The sequence below is a fragment of the Acomys minous genome, assembly GCF_964271855.1.
Source record: "Acomys minous genome assembly, chromosome: 18".
Classification (NCBI taxonomy): Eukaryota; Metazoa; Chordata; class Mammalia; order Rodentia; family Muridae; genus Acomys; species Acomys minous.
The window spans coordinates 57,607,094-57,629,748 of NC_140501.1; the positions used below are offsets into that span (position 1 = coordinate 57,607,094).

General features: G+C 42.7%; 2 protein-coding genes across 5 annotated transcripts in view; one reads left to right on the forward strand and one right to left on the reverse strand.

The window, feature by feature from the left end:
- The window catches only part of TRIM13 (tripartite motif containing 13), a 35,668-nt gene extending 31,525 nt beyond the window's left edge, over positions 1-4,143 (reverse strand). The window contains exon 1 of one of the 3 annotated variants that reach the window (XM_084767464.1): positions 4,125-4,143. Coding sequence is in view for 1 of the 3 variants with exons in the window: in XM_084767462.1 (XP_084623588.1) it covers positions 3,689-3,697 (9 nt within the window). In the remaining 2 variants the exon portion in view is untranslated. Of the gene's footprint in view, positions 1-3,688; positions 3,815-4,124 lie in introns of those variants that run through there. The other 2 variants (XM_084767465.1, XM_084767462.1) reach the window with 2 other exon arrangements.
- Positions 4,144-4,413: 270 nt separating this feature from the next.
- Positions 4,414-22,543, forward strand: SPRYD7 (SPRY domain containing 7). 2 transcript variants are annotated; one of them, XM_084767473.1, is made up of 5 exons: positions 4,418-4,704; positions 10,345-10,461; positions 14,732-14,898; positions 19,090-19,192; positions 21,631-22,543. In XM_084767473.1, the coding sequence occupies exons 1-5, from the start codon at positions 4,599-4,601 to the stop codon at positions 21,726-21,728; spliced, it is 591 nt and encodes a 196-aa protein (XP_084623599.1). In that variant the 5' UTR covers positions 4,418-4,598; the 3' UTR covers positions 21,729-22,543. The 2 variants fall into 2 exon arrangements, with proteins under 2 accessions (XP_084623600.1, XP_084623599.1); XM_084767474.1 differs by lacking the exon at positions 19,090-19,192 and having other exon boundaries at positions 4,414-4,704.
- Positions 22,544-22,655: the final 112 nt, after the last annotated feature.

Sequence of the window (22,655 nt, forward strand, 5' to 3'; positions counted from 1 at the left end):
AAATTGACCTAATCAAAGTAATGTCCCATAGACATGCCCAGAGGCTTATCTTCCAGGTAATTCCAGGCCTCAGCAAACTGGGAGCTGAGATTGATCACCACAGTTGAGGTACGAAAGTGCAGATTTTTTTTTTTGCATTTCATTAAGAAGAATATTTAAAAATGTCTCATGTTACTATCATGAGACACATATATGTATAATGGAAATTTCTACGTATATATGTATAAATGAGTAGCATCATATAAGAACATTATTAATGGAAATTGTTGTTCAGAGGGTTTTTTCGTATTGATTTTACTTATGTTTAATTACGTGTACGTGTGTATATGTGCCTGTGTGACTGTGAGCTGTGGTTGCCCATGGATGTCAGATTTCCTGGAGCTGGAGTTACAGGTGTTTGTGGGCTGCCCCATGTGTGTGCTGGAAAGCAAAGCTGGGTCTTCGCAGGAACAGCATGGGCTCTTAACTACTTTGCCATCTCTCCAGTTCCCTGTTAACCTTTAATGCTTAATCTAACACAGTCCTAAAAAGCCTCCCATACAACTTTAGACTTTTGTACTTTTTATCCCCAAAGATGATTTCCAAGACACTGTTAAGAACCAAGAACAGAATGCATGCTTCTTTAGTTTATTGGTTGCTTTGAAATGATCTATATAGACACCTGAACTGCATTTCAGGAAAGCAAAATATTAGTTATGCAAAAGGACGAATTGGGAGTGACAAAGATGTAAATCATGAAGATAAGAGTAAATGTTCCTAGTTAAAAACCAAAAACTGGAAATAAATAAATAAATTAAATAAATAAAAACCAAAATCTGAAACTGAGTAGGGACTGGGTGGGAGATGGACTGGGGTGGGGGTGGGGCACTCACCTGAGAGGCTAGTGAGCGAAGGTGGTTTTGCTACTCACCTTCACAAGCCAATATGAAAGCTCTCACAGGTGTGGTGGCCTTGGGAGACAGGGCAGATGGATCTCTGTGAGTTCGAGGCCAGCCTGGTCTACAGAGGGAGTCTAGGACAGCGAAGGCTACACACAGAAACACTGTCTTGAGAAACCTAAAAAACAAAACAAAACAAACAACAAGGTTTACTTTTGGGCAACTATGAATAATGAATAATATTGCTATGAATATTCATTGTATAGGCTTTTGAGTGAACACTTTTTTTTTTTTTTTTTGGTTTTTCGAGACGAGGTTTCTCTGGGTAGCCTTGGCTGTCCTGGACTCATTTTGTAGACCAGGTTGGCCTGGAACTCATAGTGATCCTCCTGCCTCTGCCTCTCAAGTGCTGGGATTAAAGGTGTGTGCTACCACGCCCAGCTTGGTGAACACATTTTTAAATTCTCTGGCTAATATACATTAAGAACTAAACTGCTGAATCATGTTTGGGGTGGGGTTAGTGTTCAAACATGTGGGGTACATTCATATTCAAGCAATGATAGAATATGTTCTCAAATACAATACCTTATGGGAGGCAGTTTGCATAACGCGAGGCCTATAGGCATGAAAGCCAAACTGCATGGTTTGGATGCAGCGCCAACCCTCGCATACCAACCTTAGCTGTTGTGCTTCTGTTTTCTTCTTCTCAGACACCTAATTTGCAAAATAAAGAATAATGCATTTCCCATGAGGAGAGATAGCTTACACAGAGCACTCAGATCAGTGCCTGATAATCGGAAGGGCTTGTTAAGCTCACCCGGCCACAACTGTGGATGGGTCACAGACTGTGAATCACAGTAGATGCCTCCCTTCCACAAAAACCATCATAAAAACCCCAAGCCTGTTTAAATCCCACTGCCAGCTGCCTGCTGTTCACTGACTACATCCTACCTTTCGCCTGCTCAGAGCGCAGGGCCTGCTTGGTCTGCAGGGCCTGCTTGGTCTTCGTACTTTGTTATTGCTTCTGACTTAGATAAGCAACTTTCTAACTGCTGAGAAACTTATTCGTGATTGTCATTTAAAGTGACAGCAAACAAAAAGAACCTGTAACACCTTTGAAGGTAATAAAATAAGCAAGTCTATGAGCTCACCGACGGGAAAGTCTGTCCCAGGAGCTAACCAGTTTTGCTCGCTTCACTCTGGTGAGTACACTGGCGTTTCGATAGTGAGGGCAAAGTACACTGGGCAGTGCCCTATTGAATTACTTTTTCAGTCAGGAAAGACTATGGGATTTCTGCCTTTCTATGTTAGTGGCCTATTCACAGCCATTAACAGTCTTTATTTAATTAAAGAGGTGACAGGTTACTACATATCTAACACATGCACTACTTTTTTAAATCTATGTGCATTGGTGTGAAGGTGTCAGATCTTCGAGTTACAGACAGTTGTGAGCTGCCATGTGGTGGCTGGGAATTGAACCTGGGTCCTTTGGAAGAGCAGGCAGTGCTCTTAACCACTGAGCCATCTCTCCAGCCCACATGCCCTACTTTTAATAATACGTCTAAGCAACAGGTTTGGTTTATAAAACAAGTTTTATTCTTTACACATAAATTATAGCAGATTAGCAAATGTGGAGACTAATAAAACATACAAAAAAGAAATGCAAATCTGCACTTTTAACTGAACATTTTCAGAGGGTTGTAACTTTGTTAGTTTAAACTTAAAAGTTTGAGAGGCAATAAGATCTGGTGAAGTAAACACAGGGTTGGAGGCAGCGCTCTGGGTTTTGAATCCCACTTTGGTATTTTCTACCCTTGTGAAATTGCAGTCACTTAATCTATAAAGTATGGGCCAGTATTGCCTTTGAAAACTTGCAAGAATCCTGTCAAGTGGTGTGTTTGTGTGTGCGTCTGTGTGTGTGTGTGTGTGTGTGTGGTGGCGAGGGAGGAAGAACGGTTAACAGGAGAGTACTTCATAGGCACATAAGCAGTGAGAGGTAGGGGTAACCCTCAATCGTTTTAGCAGTTTTCCTTAGTGTTATAATGAAAATATTTTTTATAAATAGAAAAGAGATCAAGCCTGAAAATTTCCCTCATTCTATAGATAAAAATCTCCACAACGTATATTTATACTCAGGTGGCTAAAAAGTTATGTTCTGGGAAACCATTATTTAAGAATTGGGGCTGGGCACGGTGGCGCACCGCCTCTAATCCCAGCACTCGGGAGGCAGAGGCAGGTGGATCTCTGTGAGTTTGAGGCCAGTCTGTCCTACAAAGTGAGTCCAGGACAGCCAGGACTACACAGAGAAACCCTGTCTCAAAAAACTAAAAACAAACAAACAAACAAACAAAGAATTGGGAATTTATATTCAGTTTCCCAGGACTTGTTAAAGAATGGAGAAACTTTCAGGGTGGAAACCTCGTCTTGGAAGAGAAGTTTGAGACAGACTTTCTGTTCAGACACTAGATGGTGTCTGATAACCTAAATGACAAGGCAGATAAAAAGTGACCACCAAAAAAATAAAAAAATAAAAAATAAAAAAAGTGACCACCACGGGAGGGTCTTCCTTCCATGTGGTAACAGCAGCAGACCCTAGTAAGAATTGCGTTTCTCTGAGGTCTCTTGGGATTCCCTTCACACTTCCAGGAACCCTTGGTGCACCATGGAAGTGGCCTGTCCCGGGCTGGCAAGAAGGCTCTGCCCTGGAGACTTAGGAGTTCGATCCCCGGATCGCCAAGGTGGGGAACGAAAACCTATTTCCGAGAGTCGTCCCTCTGATTCCGTCGTGGCCCCAGAGCGCCTGGACTCACCCACGTCATGAACACTCACACACAGGAAAGCCGTCCTCCGGCCTGGTCCCCCGCCCTCCGTAGTCCCCTCGTAAGGGTGATCGCCTGCATGCAAGTCCGGGATCCGCGCAGCAAACCAGCCCGGCGCCCAGCGCCCAGCGCCCAGCGCCCGAGCGTCGGAGTCGGCGTGGCAGGGTGCGGAGAACCGCAGCGCTCGCAGGGAAAACCTCACGGCTGCTACTGCCAACCCGCCCAGAAAAAATCACACAGGAGCGGCGTCCCCAGCAGCTGCCAGTACAAAGCATCGAGTCAGCGCTACGGAGGCCGAGGCGGAGAGGGTTAGGAGCCCGAGAGTTCCAGTCCCTGGCCATCACGGCAATGCCCCGGTCTCGAAAACAAACCAACAACAGAATCACGGCCCCTGTGAATCCCTACACAGCGACACCCAGGAACTCACCTGCCAGCGTCAGAGCGGATGACGCCGCAGCACGCTGGAGCACGCTGCCACGCCCACCCCCGTCAGTCAGGCCGATGGCCCCGCCCACTTCGGAAACACAGACCCTCCCCGCCCCCAGCCCCGCCCTCTCCCAGCAGTCAGGCCACTAGCCCCGCCCTCTTCCAGCCTTCAGGCCACTAGCCCCGCCCTCTTCCAGGCAGCCAGGCTGCCCACCCTGCTCAGTTCCCGACCGGGTCCTGCCCACCCGCCACACCCCCTCGCCCTCGGCCTGGCCTCTGACCCCGCCCACCTCCCGGCCCCGCCCCTCCCCGTCCCGCCCCGCCCCGCAGGTCCCTCGGTTCTTCGTCCAGGGGGCCTCGCCTCAGCCTCGGCTTCGCCTCAGGGACCCGGCGGTCGCTGTGTGCGGGCTACGGAGCTCCGGCGACCCAGAAGCACTCGGGCGCAGGCGGAGCGGCGGGGCTGTGTTGCTGCGCCATGGCCGCGTCGGCGTGGTGCTGCCTGCGCTGCTGCAGGGACGGCGGGACCGGCCACATTCCCCTCAAGGAGATGCCGGCGGTACAGTTGGACACGCAGCACATGGGTAAGGGCCTCTCGACCGGACCCAACGGCCCCCACCCCCACCCCCGAGGGACGGGGGGCGGGGACCACGTGACCGCGCGGTCGCCCGGACGCCCTGTGGCCTCGCTGGGCTCGACCACCCGGCCAGGCTTGTGCCCGCGTCCCAGGGCGGTTGATTTCATCGTCAGGTGAGTCAGGTGTTCCCAGGTGAGGAAAGCCCGGGCGCCCGCCATCACAGCCCGGCTGCGGGCTGTCACCCCGGGTTTGCTGAATCCTGTCTTCAGCACTGTCACATACAGGCTGAAGCCTGTTCTGGGGAGTAATTTTCCCCTCCCTTCCTGAAGCCCAAACAAGGCCGGTTGCAGAAGCCTGGAGTGACATGCCACTTCCACTAAAGTCTCCATTGCTGGACTCCTTAGTCACTACTGGGTGCGCTGTAATTTCATCTGACTGACTCTTCTCTTGCCATTGGGTCAAGCGATTGCAAAATAGAAACACACTTTGCGCCTTCTCAATCATGTTTTTCCAGTTCCCAATCGCTTAATAATCAATTTAATAAATTTCCATCCAACATTCTTCCCCTCTGTAGCATCTTTTTCCACACACTATTACTTCAGTTTTTAGATCCACAACCATCCCCCCCCCCCATATAGTTCCAGGCTTCCGGAATATTGTCCAGGCAGGAGAGATTTCCCAGAATACTTATTTCAATTAGAGTACTGTCTTTTATTATTATAGTAAACTAATGCACTTTTGATTTCCCCAAATACCTCATTGTCTAAAGAACCATGTATTTAAGTAACACGTGCATTCTTAATATTTACAGCAAAACTCTTCTGCCCAGATAATCCACAAGTCTGGAAACATTACGCATTATATTTTCTATTGCAATACTGTATGCAGCCATTGTTTACTATCTTGTACAGTACCAATACAAATCTACAGTCCTTTAATACTTGTCTCCAGTGTAGTGCATAATCTCAGTACTTAAATAAATACCTCTAAGATACTACCTGTCACTGTAGGTGTTCAAATCTTGTACTTTCTCTCAGGAAACATTTCTATTTAATTTACTCACTGGCTGAATGAATATGACTTTCTGGTGACAGGATACTATATTAAGTGCTGGGGATAATAATAGAGGACTATAGTGGACTTTTGAGCCCACCCCAACCCCCACCTGTGTCTGTTTGGTAGAACCTTTCTTATCCCTGGCCTTTGTCTTTTTTTTAGGAAGAACTAACTGGCCCATTGTGTCACTGCACTGTAAACCATTCCCCAGTGCTGTCTAGCACCCTCAGGTACTGAGTGAAGTACAGTGATACCATCTCCCGATTTCTTTCCTTCCATGGAATTTTTTTTTCTTAACCTGTCGTACAATAAATTGAAATCATCTTCAGACACAGAAAAGCTTGATATGGAAATTGATATAAGAACCACAATAAAAAAGGAAGAAGGGGGCTGGGTTAGGAGAGTGATTCAAACATGGATTGATCTTAAGTGGAAAGCATACTGCATGTATTTGTACATGGGAAAATTGTGTGACCTAAAGAATATATTTCGGCTTTTTGTTTGTTTGTTGGATTTCGTTGTTTTGTTCTAAAAGGGGGTGATTTCCTTTACTGCTCAGGTTGTCTCCCTGCCACCTCAGCCTTCCACATAGCTGTGACCAGTGTGTACCAGTATGCCCAGCTTGCTTTTTCACTTTCTTTGTTTCTTTCTTTCTTTTTTATTAGGAAAATATGCTTTTCATATCTAAACAATGATGTTGCATTACTTAAAACCATTTTGGAGTTTTAAAAAATATTTTTATTCTCTTAATGGTAAATTTGTCTTTTAGGAACAGATGCCTTTGAAGGTAGCTATTTTGAGAAGGATGGTACTTGTCCTGGTTGTATTTTGTTATGGTTGTTATTTATTTTTGGCAACTTTGACACAAGCTAGAGTTACTGGCAAAAAGGCCCTCAGTTGAGACAACGCCTCCATCCAGGTTGCCTGTAGGCAAGTTTAAAGGGATATCTCTTTAAACAACTATTATTGTTCTGGATGGGCCTAGGCCATGGCAGGGTGGTGCCGTCCCTGGGCAGGTTGTCCCAAGTTGCATAAGAAAGCAGGTTGAGCCAACCATTGGGAGTAGGCCAGTAACCAGAGCTCCTCCTTCATGGCCTCTGCTTCAGGTCCTGCCTCCAGGTTCCTGCCTTAAGAGCCTGCCTATGTGGATTGTGATGTGGAATTGTAAGTGGAAGAAACCCTCTCTTCCCTGAGTTGCTTTGGTCATAATGTTTTATCATAGCAATAGAAACCCAACAGAGACACTATTCATTTGGAAATTTCTAATATTACTAACACACATTTTGTGGCTGTGATTATAGAGTGGTCTATCTGTACTCAAATCTGATTTGACTTTCCAAATTAGTACCAGTTATTAATAAACTATATGAACTCCTTAGATCCAAATACAAGAGCACTTTTGTACTAAGTAAAGAGAAGTAAGCTAGAAGGGATTCTCCACTGATTTACGAACACCCCAGAATGACCTCTGAGTCATTCTGCATAAACAATCTCAGGAAATACATCCCAGTAAGAGAGAGTGATGTGCTTAGCAGCGTTGTTTCTGTAGATCCAACTCACCCAACAGACTTGTTGCTTTGAAAATCTTTTCATATTTCCATTAATGAAATGGAAAGCAGCAAGTGATCTTTTATAGTATAGAGGTAGGGTATGTGTGGAAGACCAGTTCAGAAAAAGAAAGTTATTTATTTGCGTGACCCTTAGAAATGTGTTTCACTAAAGACCTTTTTAATTTCAAATACTGAAAATTGCAACTCAGCATTGTTTACATGATAGGGGGAAATGTATTCTTGTGACTCAGATACAAAGGCAGCACTGGCTTCAGGCAAAGACACCGTGCTGCCAGAGTCACGTTTGTGCTTGTTTGGGTTTTGTGGTGGTTGTTAAACCACCTGCCATCTGCTGCTTACTTCAAGGCTAGTTGCCGTTTGCTGCAACTTACTACTCTTTCTTACACTGTCCAGCAAGAGCGAAAGTGTGTTCAGTTGTTCTCAGCAGAAGTCCCGACACTTTCCCTGATCATTGTTTGCGAGGTCATGCAATTGCTCCTGACCTAATCAGTGTGGTCACAAAGTGTGAAGTGTGCTTGATGCTGAAGCCCGATATGGGGAGCCAGATGCAAACCATTTGTAACATTTGTTCCAATGATTTAGTATTTTGTTTTCATTTTATAATTGCATTTCCTTTTTTATTTGTGTGTGTATAGGTGTGTGTTTAGGAACAGATGTGCAGTCAGGGGATGACTTGGACTTAGCACTCTTCTGCCTCCGATTCTTCAGCATGTCCTGTGGTGGGCGCGCCACGCCCAGCAGAGAATGACTTGCAAGATGCAGCTCTCTCTTTCCCACAGGTTGTTAGTGAGACGTGCTGACAAGTACCTGAAACTGCTGCTTTGTGACAAGTGCCAGCCCTTAAAATTTTTAACTAAACAAACAAACAAAAATATATTTACCTTAACGGTGTAGAGTCTTAACCAGTTTAGAATGATTGTTCTGTTTAAGTAGGAACTCTAGAGTTTTATTAATATTGTCAAGTTCTATGTAGGCCCCTCTGGAGGAGGGCCACCTAGTCCTGTTTGTATCTGCTTGGCTTATGGTCTTATTGCCGAGGAGGAGGTGATGATGGCCACGGACTTGGGAGTCGCATGTATCAGTGTTAAAGGGTTTTTCTTTCTTTCTTTCTTTCTTTTTTTTGGTTTTTCAAGACAGGGTTTCTCTGTGTAGCCTTGGCTGTCCTGGACTCGCTTTGTAGACCAGGCTGGCCTCGAACTCACAGCGATCCGCCTGCCTCTGCCTCCCGAGTGCTGGGATTAAAGGCGTGCGCCACCACGCCCGTAAAGGGTTTTTCTTACATATAAGAATTGCGCTCTCTTCATCATCTGTGATATACTTATTTTCCTAGGTCACAATTCAGAAACAAAGCACTAGTAGGTTCACATTTCAAAAGCAGTGTTTTTCTTGCTGTTGTCTATGACGTTGTTTGAGATGAAACTAAAATTTTCTATGAATATAAAGTATGTTTAATGATGTTAAGATCTTTTATAGTGGGGCACTGTGGCACACATCTGTAATCCCATTCAGGAGACAGGAAAATCAAGTTTGAGCCTAGGAGGGCAGTACAAAGAGACCCTGTCTCAAAACCTGCAAACAAAAACTTGCTTACGTTTTTGCCATGTAACTAACAGAAGTTCTCTTACTGAGAACTGAAGATCCTAAAGCTAAGTACTTTTCAGTGTCAGCCATTTCAGCATGAAGGTGTCCTTCCCATCGCTGATGCACTTTCTCCTCTGTTCGTTCTTGACTGCTCCAGTGTGAGCAATGCTGGTAATGGCTTCCAGTCGTAGGTGTCTTTTAATAGATAGTCTTAATTCATTTGCTTAGAATTGAAAATTGTACCAATATACTAAGTTTTAAAAGTGTTTATGGCTTGGCGTAAATGAAAATTGTTAAATTATCTAATTTGTTTATTGCTTAAAAAATTAAATGAGTTAATCTAATACCTTATGATTTTTTCATATTTTATTTATTTTATGTGCATTTATGGGGGAACACATGTGCCATGGCTTGCATGTCAAGACAGAAAATAACTTCTGGGAGCCAGTTCACCATGTGGGTTCCTGATATCAAACTCAGGTGGTCATCAGGCTTGGCGGCAAGTGCCTTTGCCAGATAAACCATTTTACTAACCTCCTTACAAATAATTTACATGTTCAGCATAGTTTAGTTATTTGAAACAACTTAACTGAACAAGACTCATTGCTACAAATGAATATTATATGTAAGCAGTCTCTTAAAAAGTAGAAAATAAAGCCAGACGGTGGTGGCACATGCCTTTAATCCCAGCACTCAGGAGGCAGAGGCAGGTGGATTGCTGTGAGTTCGAGGTCTACAAACTGAGTCTAGGACAGCCAAGGCTACACAGAGAAACTCTGTCTCGAAAAACAAAACAACAACAACAACAAAAAGTAGAAAATAATCTGTCAATATTACCTATATTTGAAAAGACTAATAATATTCCTGGATTGTTGTTGTTGACCAAATTAGTGACAGGGTCTGGGACAGTAGCTTAGTGGTAAAGTGCTTGCTGTGTGATGACCTGTGTTTGGATTTCCTAGGCCCCACACAAAAAGCCAGGCATGACAGTGCATGTCTATAACTGAGGTGCTGATGAGCCAAAACAAGAAGATCCAAGGGGCTCACTAGACAGCCAGTCTAACCCATCAGTGTCCTCCAGGTTCCATTTCTTTTTTGTTTGTTTGGTTTTTGTTTGTTTGGTTGGTTCTTGGTTTTTTGAGACAAAGTTTCTCTGTGTAGCCTTGGCTGTCCTAGACTCACCTTGTAGACCAGGCTGGCCTCGAACTCACAGTGATCGCCTACCTCTGCCTCCTGAGTGCTGGGATTAAAGGTGTGGGCCACCACGCCCAGCCTAGGTTCCATTTCAAAATAAAAGGTGGGAGGCCATGGAGGAAGACACTTGATACTGACCTTTGATAACCACACCTGCATACTTGCCTTCCCTGCCACCCACCTTTACACACACATACAGCTAGCATACAAATTAACCGTGATCATGGTGTCTGTGTTTTGTTTAGGAACAGATGTTGTCATTGTGAAAAACGGAAGAAGAATCTGTGGCACTGGAGGTTGTTTAGCCAGCGCACCCTTACATCAGAACAAAAGCTACTTTGAGTTCAAAATCCAGTCTACTGGTTAGTATAATTGTGCTTAACTATTCAAAATCAGTTATTGTGAATATTAACAATAATTTTGAATATAAAAAAATTTCAGGACATGATTAAGAAGTCCCAGACTCTGTATGCAGACCCCATCTTCTACTCTTGTGATCCAGGTTGAATCAATCAGTTTGCTAAATGGAGTTTCATTTTCTCTTCTGTGGACTAGGAATTATAGGAGCGGCACGGTCTGCCTCGTAGGAGATGTATATATGACAGCGGTTTGTTTTGTTTTCCAAGACAGGGTTTCTCAGTGTAACTTTGGCTGTCCCGGACTCTCCTGGCCTCAGACTCACAGATATCCACCTGCCTCTGCCTCCTAAGTGCTGGGATTAAAGGCGCTCACCACCACTGCCTGGCTGTGACAGTGTTTTAAGACAGAATATGCTGAGCAAATTTACACCAGCATTGTTTAAGGTTCTAGGGCCACCCTTATTATGTTAGACATATAAAGTATGTGAGCTCTTGCTATATTTCATGTTAGCATAAACAGTAATATTTTGAATTGAGCTTTCCTCTCAACTCTTTTGCCAATATACCCTGGTTATTTGTTTTCTGAAGCAATCATCAAATACAGAATTCTGGAAGAAATCTCACGTGTATACTTCTTATGTTAGTTGCTGTAAAAAGTAATCCCAGAACTTGGCTTGGGAGTCAGAGGGTGGCAGATCTCTGTAAGTTTAAGACCACTCTAACCTGCCTACTGAGTCTAAGACAGCCAGCAATACACAGTGAGATGGTGAGTGGCTATGTTGTTTTCCAGCCACCAGTGAGGCATAAAATCATGGAAGGACATTTGTACTTCAAAGTTACCCACATCATGAGAGCCAGGAAATAGAGTCATGACACAGAAGAGTCAGGGGACAAGATGTACTGTGCAAAGGCATGCTCCCAGTAACCTCCTTCCTCCAAAACAAGGCTTAATTCCTACTTTACCACCTTCTAACAATGCCATCAAACTATGACTACAGCAAGGGACTAAGCCCCTGACAAAAGCAGAGCCCTTGTGATTGAGGCCGTCAGCAGATCTGCATGGCCCCTCTGTGCGGGACACTTCACATCCAAGGCATGAGACTTCTCTTTTGCTATTTTATGGAGTTTCCTGAATTATGTGGCAACTCAGTATGATTTTTAAGATCATAACTTGTAGCAGTATTATATATGAGGAGATTTGTGGTTTTTCTTCTTAGTAAAGGCCATGTTATAGAGACCTCTGGTGAAATCTTCATGAGTTGTGTAAATATTAAGACCATAGTGAAGAGAGTCCCACTCTTTGGACAGTATGGTACTTCCTATAGTAGTTGGCACTGGTTTTCTTAGGTGAATGACGTAAGTCCAAATCTGTCCGGAGGGCTGTTGTAAATTACCTTACTGGCTGTAGACTGTCCCTAATATGTACTTGCTTCTTAAAGAAGCAAAAGTGTTTGAACCTTAAACCTAATAAAGAGAGCCAGCACCTGTAATCCCAGCACTCAGGAGGTAGAGGCAGGCAGATCTCTGTGAGTGTCTTGAAAACACAAAAACAAAAATCAGTAAAGAACTAGGCCAGGTGGTGGTGGTGCATGACTTTAATCCTAGCACTTGGGAGACAGAGACAGGTGGATTGCTGTGAGTTCGAGGCCAGCCTGATCTACAAAGTGAGTCCAAGACAGCCAAGGCTACACAGAGAAACACCTCCCCCCCCCCCCAAAAAAAAAGAGATGTGGATTTTTCTGTGAGAGACATTATTTACAGTGCCATCCCTAGGACAGATGGGTTGTTGGAGTGTTAATCCTGTGTTGGAAGTTGGAGGTAGTTGTACACAGTTCTTTAGGAGTAAGGAGATTGCAGAGCCCTGTCTGCAAATGTTATGAAATTATTATCGTCACCTGCTGTCATTCTCATAGTTGTCTGGGAGATGAACTGTATGGTCAAAGTATTTCAAACATCAAGATAGTTAAATCCAGACAAGCATGCAAGTCTCTTGATGGATTTAGTCAGTCCAGAAAAAGTATTAACAGTGTGGAATTCAGACATTCTTCTATGTATAGTGTTTCTTCTGATTTTAGTAAAACTGGAAAGGTAGCAGCTTAAGGAAAAGTCCAAGACTGTAGGTGTTTTGTTTGGCTGGAGAAGAGAACAGTACAGTCTGGTGGTGGAGCACATACCTGGCGTGTGTGAGGGGCTGGATTTACATCTCCAGCATTAAGAAAGTTATTCTAAGCCGGGCGTGGTGGCGCACGCCTTTAATCCCAGCACTCGGGAGGCAGAGGCAGGCGGATCGCTGTGAGTTCCAGGCCAGCCTGGTCTACAAAGTGAGTCCAGGACAGCCAGGCTACACAGAGAAACCCTGTCTCAAAAAACCAAAAAAAAAAAAAAAAAAAAAAAAAAAAAAGAAAGTTATTTTATATCTTACTCAAGCCAGACTTTGTATTGTTGTTTATAACATTATTACTTGTTACTCATTACAAATATAACTGAAGACAGTAACCTCCCATTTCTCAGAAATAGAGCTGAGAGAGAGTGTGTAAGTGTGTTTTGCAGTGAATTGAGCCCAAGGCTAAGACTACCATGAAATTCTACTTGCACTCCTAACCCTATAGTGCTAAAAACAAAAGCAAAAACACCTTGAGAGAAAATAGTAATTGTAATATCTAGTATTTTTGAATACTCAGTGTGTGCTTTGCTAACTCATTTAAAAAAATTTTTAACCTATCCTAATGCTGTGTTTGTGTAGTCCTGTATCTTTTCCTTACCTTGTGTATTAGTTACTGTTCTATTACTGTGAAGAAGAGATACAATGACCAAGGCAACTTATAAAAGTAGGTATTTAATTGGAGGCATGCTTACAGTTTCAGAGGGTGACCATCATGGAGGGGAGCATGGGGGAAGGCAGGCAGGCAAGTATGGCGCTGGAGCAGTAGATGAAAGCTTACATCTTACCCACAGGCAGGAGGCAGAGAGACTGGGCCTGGTGTGGGCTTTTGAAGCCTTAAAGCCCACCCCCAGGGACATACCTCCTCCAACCTGGTCACAGCCCAGACCTCCTAACCCTGCCTACACAGTCCACCAACTGCAGACCAAGCATTCAAATATATCAGCCTATTGGGGCCGTTCTTGTTCAAGCCACCACACCTTATAAGTACTATTAGACCCAGCAGATGAGGAAACAGGGAAGTTAAGTACTTTGCCCAAGATAACAAAACTGTGATTGTTTAAACTCCAGCAATACAACTCTTTTTTTTTTTTTTTTTTTTTGGTTTTTTGAGACAGGGTTTCTCTGTGTAGCCTTGGCTGTCCTGGACTCACTTTGTAGACCAGGCTGGCCTCGAACTCACAGCGATCCGCCTGCCTCTGCCTCTCGAGTGCTGGGATTAAAGGCGTGCGCCACCACGGCCTGGCGGCAATACAACTCTTACCTCCTAGTTTATCTATAGAAAACATTGTATACTTTACAGCTTCAAAAGGTTTGTTATTATTGTGTGTATAAGATTCTGATGGCGGTATGAAAAATCAGAGGTCAGCTTTACAAAATCAGTGCCTCTGTCTTCCTTCCACTTTGACTTGGGTTCTGAGGTTCAAACCCTGGGTTCTCAGGCTTGTCACTTTATCTGCTGAGCCATCTTGTTGGCCCTACAACCTAGGTGTATAAGGCAACCCCCATCTTTAACTTTTCCAGTTAAAATACAGAGCTTGCAGCCTTACTCTGCTACACAGGGTGTGCATTGGAAGAAGGGTAGTCTTATACAGTGAGTATATCCACACTATATTTTAACTGGAAAAGTTAAAGTTCTGGGTCATCTTATATGCTGGAAAATATGGCACTAAAAGTTGGTGCCCCAAACACCACTAATCCCAGCACTCAGGGAGGCTGAGGCACACGGATCGCTGTGAGTTCAAGGCCAACCTGTTCTACCAAAAAGTCCAGGACCGCCATGGCTACACAGAGAAACCTTGCCTCGAAAAACAAACAACAAAAAAAGTGATATTAAAAAGAAAAGCAACCAAGGATGGTATACCCTTAGTCCAAGCACTGAGGGAGCCCAGGCAGCCAGATCTCTGGGTTCAGGGTCAACCTGGTCGATAAGGATAGTAAGTTCCAAGTCCAGGCTAGCCAGAGCTGCACAGTGAGACCAGACTGGAAAAGAAAGGAAGGAAGGAAGGAAGGCCAAAGAAAAAGAAAAACAGCTGATATTCCCTTTTTAAATAAATCTTTTATGTTTGTGTTCTTTAGATTTGTGATGTATTTAAACTGTTGTATTTTCAGGAATCTGGGGTATAGGGGTTGCAACTCAGAAAGTTAACTTGAACCAGATCCCTCTTGGCCGAGACATGCATAGTCTGGTGATGAGAAATGACGGAGCCCTGTACCACAACAACGAAGAGAAAAACAGGCTGCCGGCAAACAGCCTTCCTCAGGAGGGAGATGTAGTGGTGAGTCCTGCTGGAGTCGCCTTGCTGTAAACTACTAAACTTGTGCTGTGCTGACTAGACATGGTTTTACATGACAGGCTGTGACTTTTATTCAAAAACCTTGGGCTTGGGTCTAAAATGAGAGAACACTTGCCAAATACTGCTGCCTCACGTCACTGCTCTGTTCTTTCTGGAATTTCTAGCAGACCAGGACTGACCCTGTATTTCCATGTAGCAAGATCACTTACAGGCTGGCTGCTAAGCAATATTCTACTATCACAGAGAAGCATTGACACACAATTGTTAAAGTTCTTCTGATCTGCCGGGTGTGGTGGTGCATGCCTTTAATCTCAGCACTTGGGAGGCAGAGGCAGGCAGATCGTTGTGAGTTCGAGGCCAGCCTTGTCTACAAAGAGAGTCCAGGACAGCCAAGGCTACACAGAGAAACCCTGTCTTTAAAAAAAAAGAAAGAAAGAAAGAAAGAAAGAAAGAAAGAAAGAAAGAAAGAAAGAAAGAAAGAAAAGTTCTTCTGATCACATTAGAGGATATTAAGTATTTTTGAAGCCAGAGAACTCTCAAAATATTTCACATTTATTAATGTTAGGAACATATTAGAAATTATAGCAAGTGTGTATCTTTGTTAAATTCAGTCTTATCAACCACATAGTGGCTCATAACCATCTATAATAAAAATCTGGTGCCCTCTTCTGGCTTGTAGGTGTACATTCAGCTAAAACATTGTATACATAATAAATAAATAAATCTTTTAAAAAAATTAAATGCCTTTATTTTCAGAACCCTTCAAAAAAATTGGACTCAAGAATCCCAGTGGTTGGAACAGAGCCTGGTGACACAAGCTTTCAATCCCAACATTCAGGAGGCAGAGGCAGGAGCATCTCTATGAGTTTGAGGGCAGCCTAGTCTATATAGTGAGTTCCAGACCAATCAGGGGTACATGGTGAGACCTTGTCCAAAAAACAATCTCAAAGCTTGCTTATAGAAGTTTTTTTTATTTCACTATTGGTGGTGCTGGAAGTTTGAGCAAGTTTCAGGTCAGCCTGGACTCTATAGCAAGGTCCTATTTCAAAAGGGGAACAAAAGTTAGTTGCTAAAGAAAAAGAAACAAAAGGCGTAAGCTTTTTGGTTTTGTATTTGTTTGTTTTTGAGACAGGGTTTCTTTGTGTGTAGTCCTGGCTATCCCGGACTAGCTTTGTAGACCAGGCTGGCCTGGAACTCACAGAGATCCACTGGCCTTGAACTCAGATCTGCCCGCCTCTGCCTCCCTGTAGTGGTGGAATTAAAGGCATGTGCCACCACTGCCCAGCAGCTTAAACTATTTTAAAGTCTGATTTTCTTTTTTAAAGTAGTTGTATGCTAGTTAGTTTTTGTTTGTCAGCTTGACACAAGTGTAGGTCATCTGGGAAGAGGAAACCTCGAATGAGAGAGTACCTCTGTTAATCGGTCTGTGGACAAGTCTGTGGGGCATTTTCTTGATTAATGACTGGTGTGCAAAGGTACAACCCTCTGTGGACAGTGGTGCCCCAACACAAATGTTCCTGGGTCATATAAAAATGCAAGTGGAGTGAACCATGGAGAACAAATGTTAGCAGCACTTCTTCCGCCTCCAGGTCCCTGCCCTGAGTTCCTGCCTTGACTCCTTGTCATGACGGCCTGTAAGCCATGAGATGAGATAAGCACTCTCTTCCTCAAGTTATTTTGCTCGTGGTGGTCATCAGAGCAATAAAAAGCAAACTCAGACTAATTGTCATTGTCTGACATCCATAATATCAAGCATCCTTATATAAATAATTTACTGGGTAGGGTCTCACTGTACAGCCATAACTGGCCTGAAACGTACTGTGTAGATCAGGCTAGCCTAGGAATCACAGAGATCCACCTGTCTCTGCCTTCTGAGTACTGACGTCAAAGTAGTGTGCTACCATGCCCAGCGAACCGATTATTTCTTAAAAGATAATTTTTGCTGTCAAGTTGAGGCTGTCAACTTATTTATAATAAAAGATGAAATTGAAACATGTTTTCTTCATTGTAATACTGAACTTCTGCGTATTTTGCCTTCCTGTCCCATCTCATTCATTGAGATGACTGACACTACAAGTTAAGAGAGCTAAGAATGCCACGTTCGGTCAGTCTGTCAACATTATCAAATTAGGTTTTAGAGTTTTCATGCCCATTCTGAGAAAAAAAAGTGGCCTAAAATGATAAGTATATACAGAATCAAGAAAACTGACCATATCTTGCTGATCTGAACACTTGCAGATAAACTTTTCAAAGGAGTCAACAGTGGCAGCAGGAGGAGTTGACTGTAAGACAGGAAGCTATCCCTGTGTTTCGTGGTGTGGCTGCGGCAGACTCAAGGTTTTTCCATCATATAGGAAGCAGGCTAGGTTAGAAGACTGCTTGAATGGAGCTGACTGGACGAAGTGCTGGAGAGATTCTTACATTCTTCCAAATGTTTACATTTGTCTTACCCTCATAGATGGCCAGTATATAACTTAACTGGCAGTGTGTTAATGGTGCCACAAGCTGCTGAAGGGTGCCTGGACTCAGTTCCATAAAGAGGATCACATGCATTCTTTTTTATGTAATTATGTCTTGATTTAAAAAAAAAAAATGAAAACAGTAATCCTGGTATTTGGGGAGGCAGAGGCAGGCGAATCTCTGAGTTTGAGGCCACCCTGGTCTACAAAGCAAGCCAAGGATAGCCGTGTCTACACAGAGAAACCCTGTCGTGAAAAACCAATCAAGGGCTGGAGAGATGGCTCAGAAGTTAAGAGCATTGTCTGCTTTTACAAAGGTCCTGAGTTCAATTCCCAACAACCACATAATGGCTCACAACCATCTGTAATGAGATCTGGTGCCCTCTTCTGGGATACAGGCAAAACACTGTATATGTAATAAATAAATCTTAAAAAAAAAAAAAAGAAAAGAAAAGAAAAAAGAAAAACCAAGCAAGAGGAAGATCTGGTTTTGCACTAGTTAGTAACTCTGGGTTGAATATGCCTTATCTGAAATGTTTGAGACTGGAAAAGTTATCAATTTCAGGATTTTGTTTGTTGTTGGAATTTTTATATATACTCAGTGACATTTCTTGATGCAATGGGACCCAAGGAAGGATAAGCATGGAATCCACCTACATACACAGCTAGGAGAGATTTTATACTATATATTTTATTTTGTTATATTACATGTGGGATGTTTTTCCTGTATGTATATGCACATATATACTTGCCTGGTACCCACAGAGGCCAGAAGAAGGTTTCAGAACCTGGGGTTGGAGCTACCACATTGGTGCTAGGAGCCAAACCCAGTCCTCTCAGGAGCAGGCAGTGTGACTGTGAGCGTCTCTGCAGTGTCAGGTTTTTTAGAATGATTTTCAGTGTACTATGGGGTGGCTTGCATGGCGCATGGAACTGGTGGCCATCCGAGGACATCTCATAGGAGTTGTCTCCTACTATTTGAATCCAGGGTCAGATTCAAGCTTTGTGGCAACCACATTTCCCTGTTTCTCCTGCTGAGGCATTTTGTTGGCTCAGTTTTTGTTTTGTTTTGGGTTTTGGGTTTTCGAGACAAGGTTTCTCTCTGTAGCCCCTGACTGTCCTGGAACTCACTTTATAGACCAGGCTGGCCTCAAACTCAGAGCAATCCACCTGCTTTTGCCTCCCAAGTGCTGAGCCACCATGCCCAGCTTGTAGAGCATTTTACTGTGCGTTTATTTTTGCTGTGGCCCATCATATGGCATCAGTTTTGGAATTTTCCACGTGTGGTATAATAGTATCTGAGTCTAAGGACTCAGAAAGTTCCTGGTTTTAGAGCATTTCATATTTTTTGACTTTAGAACACAAAGTCTTAAAGAAAAATAGTATACAGCATGGTGAGTAAGAGTGTTCTGAAGCCATGGTTAAAACCTCAGTCCTGCCACTTACTAGCTGTGCAGCCTTAGGTAAGTTACGTAGCCTTTCTGTGCTTCAGCTGCCTCATCTGTCTTGTGAATGAGCATTAAATGACTCCGTATGAAATGACTAGAATAATGCTTCACAGGGCAGGCTGTCTCAAGTGACCTCTAGCACTGTAATGATATGACTAATGTCATTTTTATTAGTGTATCATTGGTGTATACAGCAATGCATTAGGCTGTTTAGGTTTTTGTGCAAGTGATATTCTTATTCTTAAATTTTTTTCTTTTCTTCATAGGGTATAACATATGACCATGTAGAATTAAATGTGTATTTGAATGGGAAAAACATGCATTGTCCAGCATCAGGTATACGAGGGACAGTATATCCAGTTGTATATGGTAAGCTAAGATGTTAGTGGACACATGCTAACTGTTGTTTGACATTTATGTTAACTTTGTAGTTATGCAGAAGTCTGAACAGGGTCAGACCATTATCTTTGCAGAATTAAGAATATTTATTTCCTACATATTAAAAAAAGTTTGTGAATATAAGTGATTATAATTAAATTTGCTTTTTTACATTTTTATATGATGTGTTTTGCCTGAGTGTGAGTCTGTGCACCACATGTGTGCCTGGTGCTGGAGGACACCAGAAGAGCTGGGCTTACAGATGGGCGTGAGCTGCCAGGGGTTACTGGGAACTGAACCCTGGTCCTTTGGAAGAACAGCTTTTAGCCACCAAGCAAATCTTCCAGCCCCTTATCTACACGTGTAGTTTTTGTTTTGGTTTTTTGGTTTTTTGAGACAGAGTTTCTCTCTCCATGGTCCAGCAGCAGGGGTGGAGAGGCACTTCCGGCCGACACACACTTTTAATCTCAGGATTAGGAGGCAGAGGTGGAGATACATAGGGATCCCTAATGCCTTCATCATCCTATTCTGCTTTCAGTGCATATTCTGCCAACTTCAGAACAATAAATATCTGAGTTTTCTGCCTATGGTGTACTACGTCTAAAAGGTTATCTTAATTATGTGAGTTCTTAGATTTGGGTTATAATAAAAGCTGTTATTAACCTTCTGTAGTAATGATAGGCTAGTGTGTGAGGGAGGTGCAGTCATGAGGGTAAATGTTAACTCACAACCAAAGCTGATGGTTTGCTTTTCGGTTGTTTCAGTAGTCTTCTTTTCTCCTAAAAACTCATTTTCAATAATTTTTACCTTCTGTATCTTCGTATGCAAAAATGTGTGTGTGCTGTTCCTTAGTATTCCTTGGTGATTTCATACACATGTATCATGTCTTCAGGTCATTTGTATCCCCATTTCCCCCTCATCCTTGCCGACTGAGCCAGCCTTATGTATGCAGTGAGTTGCAGTTGTAGGACTACATAAGATAGACCTTGTCTCAAAAAACAAAGCAAATAAAAAGATGTTTCAAATTCAGTGTAGATTAGTATTCTTATATATTGAATAAGCTTAAAAGAAATTGTCTTATTTACTTAAATAAATATAAATGTAGCTTAAAGTTTTAATCAAGTTAGTCTGAGAAATTAAAGATCAGTAAAATAGCTAAATTAATACAAGTGAGTGTATGAAATAAAATTATTCTAATATACTTCCAGGGTCTGGAACATTGCTCTACCACTAAGAGCACTCGCTGTTCTTACAGAGGACAACAGTTGTGTTCTTAGCATTTATATTTGGTGGCCTACAACTGCCTGTAACTGCAGTGTCAAGGTATCTGTAGGTTCCATGGGCATCTGTATTCATGTGGGCAGGCAGGCAGCCACAAACATGCAGACACAACTTAAAATAATAAAATCTTTCAAAACATAAAGTGGTTTTGGCATTATTTAAATGAAGCAAATTATTATACGTAGCAAAATATATTTCATAATTTAATTGGATTAGTGAATCCAGTTAAACTAGATATTTTAATAGGCTGATGCTACTGAAGAAAAAAACAGAACTAATTTCCTTTGTTCTGCATCTTGTCTCATCCTTAATCCTGGGACAGTCAATTTCGTTGTTGTTGCTTTTTTTTTTTTTTGAGACAGTTTCACATGTAGCTTTGGCTCTTCTGGAGCTCACTGTATACCAGGTGGGCCTCAAACTCAGAGGTCTACCCGCTCCTCTGCGTCCTGAGTGCTGGGACTAAAGGTGTGCGCGACCACTGCCTGGCTCCCTCACTCTGCTCTTAAGCACAACCCAGAGAGAGAAAATGCTGCGCAGCCCTGAGGTGGTGTTACGGAGCCAACATCGAAGACTAATCTAAGCTCGCAGTTGTTTCTGGAATTCTTTTTCTCTTCGAGGTGTTATTTTGTTTTGACACTATCATAGTCAAAATAATGAACATGTTTATCACCTCAGAGTTTTCCTCCTGCTCTTGATAATCTGCAGTTCGGACCTCTCCAACCAGGCAGCTGTGGGCCTGCGGCTGCTTACTTAGGTTAGCCTGCATTTCCTGAGTATTATGCAAACAGAATCGAGCTGTGAATACTTTTCTGTAGTTAAGATGCAGAGTCATCCACGTTGAGGCATATATCACATTTCCTTTTATTGCTCTGTAGTAAAGCTCATTGTGTGCCTGTATCAGAATTTGTGCATCCCTTTATTACCTAGTAGCTATTAGTCTTCCTTGTGATTTTTGATCATTATATGTAAAGCTGCTGTGAACATTTGTGTATGGTCTGTTTACATTGTTCTGCAGTGCTGTAAGCCAGGAGCGTTGCTGAGCAGGTGCTCTGTCACTGGGTTACATCCTGCCTGAAAACAGCGCTGCATAATTATATGTGCTCTTTCATACCCGCCTGACTTAATTTCTTTCCTTTTTTCCCTTCTAGTTGACGACAGTGCAATTTTGGATTGCCAGTTCAGTGAATTTTATCATACTCCTCCACCTGGTTTTGAAAAAATATTATTTGAGCAGCAGATCTTCTGAATGAGTTTGCTTTCACAGCCTGCACTTCTGCACCATCGCACAAGCACCGGCCACTTAATACAGCTCTCCTGACCTAGACCCCGAGCACACTCTGAAACCCGAGCTGCTTACTGTTGTCTAAGGAACCCATAGATTCGTTATACCATGCTGAGGTCTGAGTTAAAAGATCTAGGCAACGTATTTAATCTTATTTAAGCAAATAAACCATGGGTTTGATTAACAGTATTACATGGTAATATGTATATAAATATTTAAAGGGAATTTTTCTTATATAAAGTATTTGTTTGACAGTGATGTGTAATTGAGTGATTTTTTTTTTTTTTTTTTTTTTGTCATTCTGAACTTGAGTCACCACAATCTGTAATCCAATAATTTTGTGTCGTCTTGTCTTTTTTGGGAAAAATGAAATGGCAGAAACTTACATACCTGACAGCTTAGCTTTGCTGACATATTTTCTCTGATCATAGAATATTTTTCTTAAAACTGAAACTGCTTCTTTCGCTGTGTTATGTCACTGCTTTCTGTTGCCTTTTCAAGCTGAGTACGCGGTGATTGATTGTATGAAGTACAGCGGCAGACATTTAGAAGAGGTATGATGCTTTAAATTGGAGTGAGCCAAGTTTGGTGGCACACACCTTTATTCCCAGCACTCGGGAGGCAAAAAGTAGGTAGATCTCGTGAATGTGAGGCTAACCTGTTCTATATAGTGGTATTATATGTATCGGACAACCAGGGCTGTATAGGGAGAACCTGTCAAAAAAAAAATCTAATTGTTTGCTATAAGGAATAATAAAGACTTATTAAGGAATATTCAACATTGTATTTAAAACATTCTTCATGTTTTGTTATTAGAAGGTTTGAAACAAGTGAGTCGTGATGGTCTCAAGCCCTTGGTCTTAGGTGAGTTCACATCCTGACTGGACCAAG

Bases quoted from the DNA above. Each gene is read 5' to 3' on its own strand.
- SPRYD7 (XM_084767473.1), top strand. From the start codon at position 4,599: ATGGCCGCGTCGGCGTGGTGCTGCCTGCGCTGCTGCAGGGACGGCGGG. The intron at 14,899-19,089 runs GTGAGTCCTGCT...TTTTCTTCATAG, and splicing joins CTCAGGAGGGAGATGTAGTG to GGTATAACATATGACCATGT. The intron at 19,193-21,630 runs GTAAGCTAAGAT...TTTCCCTTCTAG, and splicing joins AGTATATCCAGTTGTATATG to TTGACGACAGTGCAATTTTG.